General features: G+C 41.1%; 1 protein-coding gene across 1 annotated transcript in view; it reads left to right on the top strand.

The window, feature by feature from the left end:
• The window catches only part of LOC108573775 (zinc finger protein 395), a 161,059-nt gene extending 155,953 nt beyond the window's left edge, over window positions 1-5,106 (top strand). Inside the window, exons 6-8 of the mRNA XM_017936254.1 lie at window positions 2,554-2,654; window positions 3,023-3,287; window positions 4,093-5,106. Of these exons, the coding sequence (XP_017791743.1) occupies window positions 2,554-2,654; window positions 3,023-3,287; window positions 4,093-4,311 (585 nt within the window). The 3' untranslated portion in view covers window positions 4,312-5,106. The remainder of the gene's footprint in view (window positions 1-2,553; window positions 2,655-3,022; window positions 3,288-4,092) is intronic.
• The last annotated feature ends 716 nt before the right edge of the window (window positions 5,107-5,822 follow it).

The following is a 5,822-nucleotide window of genomic DNA, read 5'->3' as shown; positions in this document are numbered from 1 at the left end:
TACGATGGTTGGAGGAGCATACGATAAAATGTATAATTATGGTACATTTAAGGAGCATTTCGTACATTTTCGAATTTTTCTGATTGATAAAATAGAAAACGCAGAGTCCGGTTGATCGAATTGACAATTTTCAGTTAAACAAGAAACTCGGTAATAGCGATCGATAAAAAGTCTAGTGTAATCTCGTTTCTTTGCTAATACAACAAGTTTGCAAATTCTCCACTCTATTTAGTAAACACGGTCCATTTCACGAAGGTCCCTAAAAATAAAATCTTCACTGAACGATCAGAAATACCTTTCACGCTTGTGTAAAATTACGTGCACAAAGATTATCGAGACTTGTATAATTTTCTCTTCGTTATTTTTATTAAAACACTCGATACATCCGCTTAACCTTATTTTAAAAAGTCTACCAGAAGTAAGGAAAAAAATTCATACGTTAACTGAAATATATTAAAAAGACATTCATCTACGAAATTTTCGAACTCCGCTACGGACGTGTATAGTCGTTGGAAGAAATATATAAAATTTGTCAGATGTCGAAGTTTAAATCGACAGAAACCTGAGAAGACAAAGACTTATATTCGATTCAGTCCTAATCGGAAAACGAAAAATATTGCGTTCGATTCTGTGAGGTTATATTTCTTCCACCGACTATACCTCGCGAAAGTGACACGCTCTGCCATACAGAAGGCCTCTCCATCCATCCATGTCGTTGCAAGCCTGCCGTCATCAATTTCCAATCGTTTCACAGTCGAAATCGTTTCACGTTCCTCTCGAGGGTTAACCCTTTCGCGACGGCGTAGCTGGCCGTCCGTACGTCACCACTGCACGCAAGAACGAACCGCGAATGTCTATTATACGGTGAACAGACTTCGTTCTGAATTGGTGCAGTGTTTGCAGTTTTTTTTTTTTTTATCATACAGTTGTATCGTCTTTCTAGAAATGACGTAAATTGGAGGAGTGAAGATTATTCGACGTTTAATTATCTGCTTGAATTTTGTAGTGAATTGTATGATTTATTTTTGTATGCTCTTGAGTAGTATTTATTTGAGATATTTCTATATCTCTGCTGTAAATAAAATTGAAGGCAAATGTGCTCTTTTGGAATATTGAAATATTTAATTTTGATATATTGAAATATTCAGTTTTGAAATAACAAAGTACCCAATTTTCAATATTTGCCTTTAATTTCACTTAAATACAAATTTAATAATACTTTCGGCCACTATAATGGCTATTCGTCGCGAAAGGGTTAAGCCACCATAACCTAACTTTTCTCCGTTCGCGAGAAGCAAAATTATATTTACTCCTAATTTTACAAATTTCAGCAATTTCAACCACCAGAATCCTCTCACAATTAACCGAAATACGACGTCACTAGAAAGACAAACTCGAATATTCTTTACTGTCTTCCTAAAAAACATTTTTCTTACATTGGGCCTGAAAGGGTTAAAGCCGTGATCGTGACCGCGTGGTCCGAGTGAGCGTGGTATCGTTCCCGGATCAATAGCACGTGATCGTACCGGCCACAGTGGTGTCGGCCGATATAAACAAAGAAACGTGTCGCGCAGCGTACGCGTCGACTACCGCGCATCGATTTTCCCCTTGTGCCACGGGGCTTCCCGCGGTATATACGTGCGATTCACGCTACGCCACGCTCGCCGACCAACCGTAAGACGTCGCCTGAGGACGTCTGAAATCTTCGACCAGATTTCTCCTTCCTTCCGAATTTCTTCTATTCTCGACGAACGAACGAAATTTAACAATTGCATCGATTCTTCGATATCTATTCTATACCTGTGAGCCAAACTGACACAAGTCCCTGTATCACACAATACATGATCGAATTATTGTGATTAAATGAGAAAAAATTGTATTATTGTTTGTTTTCGATGGTATTATGATTTGAATAAAAAAACTGATATATCTTACGGGATATAAGAATCCTAAGAAAGTCCTGAAATCCGAGAGAACAAGCTTCTTCTAGACGGCGATGAGACTTTAAAGTCGGCAATTTACACCTCGAACCCTTTTCATGCGAAGCCTCTAAAACGACGCGTGTATACAGAAGCTGCTAAATTCGTCACTTTCCCTGCACTGTCACCCTAATTACGCCCCTAACGCTGTCCTCGACCTCTGAAATTCAATATTTTCTTCTGTCCTCGACTGACTTCCAAGGAAATCGAAACTTTTTACTATTTTAATATTAAAAAGAAATACTTATTTCTTTTCTTCATACAAACTACACTAACACATATTTAGATAATCTTTTTAACCCTAAGTTAGTCTGCTTGAGGTCTGACAAGCCAAACACCATAATTTTATATTCTGTTTATAAAATTAAAATTCTAATTAAATTCGAAATAAATAGTTTATACTATCGTTTAAATAATTCTAAAAACAACAGTTGAATTGAGCTCTCTCAGAAGTTAGGTTAGGTTAGGAATGACAAACCAGTCGTTCGAACTGTGGAATCTGACTTAGATAGGGTTAATTATCCTATTTGATTAGTGGAAAGTAGTGAAACATGAAAATTCCTTCTGATTTCAGACGAACGCTGCGGTGGTGTTCAAATGCACCTGGCCAGGTTGCCTGGAGATCAAAGCGACCGTGGCGCTTATCGAGGAGCACGTGCGCCATTCGCACTTGGGGTAAGTCTGAGCATACCGTAAGACGCAACAAGTCTCGTGAAAATCTGACAAGCTTCCGCCAAGCCGTTATATTTTATCGTGACCGCCACGTGAAACCGGTGTACGGGACTGTTAACCCTCGTCTGCTTGGTATATTAGGGCCATTTTGACTCACTGTCTGTCCAATGCAATTGCTCAAAATTGTCCGACAACCGTCGCCATGTTGTTCCTCAAAGTTATTTGAGGATTAACCTCGAACCGTTCGATAAGATAAATGTCCGTTATATTGAACACCGTAAATCGTCGATCTAGTAGCTCGTTTTCGTTCTTTCGTTCCGGATGATGCACGCAGATAAGCGCATTTAACTTGTATTACCCGGATTTTCTAGGCCGAAAAAGTCGAACGGCTACGATAACGAGGAAGACGACGACATCTCCGACCACGAGGAAGAATTCTACTATCAGGAGGTGGCGGTCGATCACATGAGTTCGCCGCCGACGATGTCACACCGGGACATGGCAAGGCCTCCTCACGAGGATCCTGAGTATCAGAGGCAGCTACGTCTTGAGGCCACCTCTGCCACCAACAACACGGAGAACGTGATGGTGGGAATCAGAGAACGGAACAACGCGTTCACCATTTCACAATCACCGGTACGTTGGTCAATTTGTTAAACCTGATTAATAGTACAACGGTTGAGTATGTGGCTGTACCTCCTACGCTCTGCCGCTAGAGGGACGGGCGAGACGACGTATTCTCGCTAGTACTCGCTAAACGCTCCTGTTTGTATATATACAACTTCCAACTTGTGTCTAATAGTTCCCCGCGTTTAAAGCGGGTGCATTTAGGAGTCCTAGGATGAAATTGTTTGTAACTCTTCCTTTTTCTGCCCTTATGCTCTCTATCTCGCTTTCCTGCAGCCATAATTAATTAATTAGTGATTCAATGTGGGATTTGCGTTTAGTTGATGATATGTGAATATAGGATACAATAAAAGAATATTGTGAAGGACATATTAAGTTAGTTCTCTAGTTGAGTACATGAAATTTGGGATTGCAGTTGGAAGAAGGGATGTTTTGTGTGTCAATTGAGAAAAAAGCCTAGGGCTTGAGTGATTTAAAAGAATGAATAGAAATTTATTCTATCTAAGGGGATTGTATGAGGGAGTTGAGGTGTGAATAGAGGATATAAAAGAACTTTCATTCTTTAGTTTAATATACTAGGGCTTTAAATTAGAGAAGATTCATTGTAGTATTTTATTCATTGATGTGCTTCAAAGTTGAATGAACGAATAATTTAAATAAATAATCAAATTGAGTATATCGTATGCATAAAAGTGTATTTGAATTTTGTTGTTGTTCAGTTGTTCAGTTGAAATTTGAATGAAAAATCCTGTAGATAAGTATATATCAGTAAAAAATTAATCCAGCAATTTTATCTTTGTTTCCATCCAAACAGGGCACGCCGATTAAGCATATAAAACTGTCGCCCCGGCCGTTCCAGACGTACCAACAGAACATGGGCCTGCTCACGGTGTCCACAGGGAAGATGCCATCATCGCCGCGGCGAATCCGCGGCGAGACGAAGAAATGCCGCAAGGTCTATGGTATGGAGCATCGCGACCTATGGTGCACACAATGCAAATGGAAAAAGGCCTGCAGCCGTTTCGGCGACTAGGCCAAGCGGCCGCCCCGTTCGTATGTCCGCGGGCGGAGATCGTCGCCGAGTCGACCCCAGAGTTTGCCAATGCTACCTTAAAAACTTCTCGCCAACTGCCAGCAAAAACAAATTGCCAATTTCACACAGACAGTCAGTCAAAAAAAAAAAAAGGAAAAAAAAATAAGTCAGTCAGAGTACAGCCAACACTTACGAGAAACAAAGTCGTCGTCGTCGTCGTCGTCGTCGTCGTCATCATCATCGACAAACCTTGTATTGACGTTGTTGTTGCCGCGGCGATGGCGACCACTCCTGGCTCTAACGATGAAATACACAATAACCACGTCTTTCGCGAGGTTTTACGTGTGAATGGTACTCGGGAACAACGAAGTGGTAAAAAAAAAAAGAAAAAAGAACCCAGAGTATAAATATCGTCCACCATCTTCCAAAAAGTACCATGTTCCACCAGAAGACCACGAACATTATTTTAGAGATGCTGGAAAAAATTGAAAAGACGACACATGCTGACGATGATCGAGAAAATAATCCACGGTGTTGTGTGTGTCTGAATTGGTATCTCAGGCTGATGTCTTTGCAGCGAAACACACCTCTTCTTCCTATTTCTTCTTCTTGTTCTTCTTGTATCCCGTCGTTCGTGTCCCCTCAACGTGTGTTTTCCCCCGCTTTTCCCCGTAAGTCGGGAAGCGTGGGACAACGAGGAGGCACGAGAGTCCAGGAGAAACGTCAATCCCATGACGGATTGGCGGACAGTTAGAAGGGCCGATCACAGTGTTTCGCAAGAAGAGAAAAAAAAAACAAAACACACCACGAAACGACAGAGAGAGGAGATTGGTCTTCGATTTCTCACGTGTAGTAAGAATGCCACATAGGCAGAAACACAGTTGGTTTCGTCGGTTAGATGGTGGTAGTAGGGCGGAGAAGAAAATCGAGAATCGTGTGTAAACGAAAGGATGATTACAAATGAAAAGTAAAAAAAAAAAAAAAAAGAAGAAGAAAGTAAATGGAAAAGATCGTTGACCGATCGTTGAACGATTTCTTATCGCTCTCGTCTGGCACTTGGCAAACTCCGTCAGGGTCATTTTAGCCGTAATAAGGGGTTTTGATTAGTAGATAGCGAATAATTGGCGTATGGGACGAGGCGTCCTTAGACACTGTCTCTCTTTCGTTCCTTCTCTTTGCAATCTTTCCCCTCTCTCTGTCTTCATTTTCTTCCTGTCTCTCAGAATCGAACGAAAGAGAGGACGCACAGGACGCATGGCCTCGCTTCCAGTTCGCCGACCAGCAAGAAGAATTAAGAAAATGATAAAAAAGAAAAAAAGAAGAAAAAGAATCTTTCTCTCTCTCTCTTTTTTTTTTCTTTTTTCTCCTCTTTTCTTTGGTTCGGTATAGGTAGGGAATGATGAGGGGGACACGCGGCGCGAAAAATCGACAGTTCGCTGGCACGCGTGTCCCTGGAAACATGTGCTTGGTTCCCGAACCGACTCTTAGGTCATTGCAATAGGTCTTCCTTC

Source organism: Habropoda laboriosa, unplaced genomic scaffold (genome assembly GCF_001263275.1).
Source record: "Habropoda laboriosa isolate 0110345459 unplaced genomic scaffold, ASM126327v1 scaffold126, whole genome shotgun sequence".
In the NCBI taxonomy this organism is placed as follows: Eukaryota; Metazoa; Arthropoda; class Insecta; order Hymenoptera; family Apidae; genus Habropoda; species Habropoda laboriosa.
Note: the sequence above shows the minus strand (reverse complement) of the source record. Positions and strands in the feature narration are given on the sequence as shown.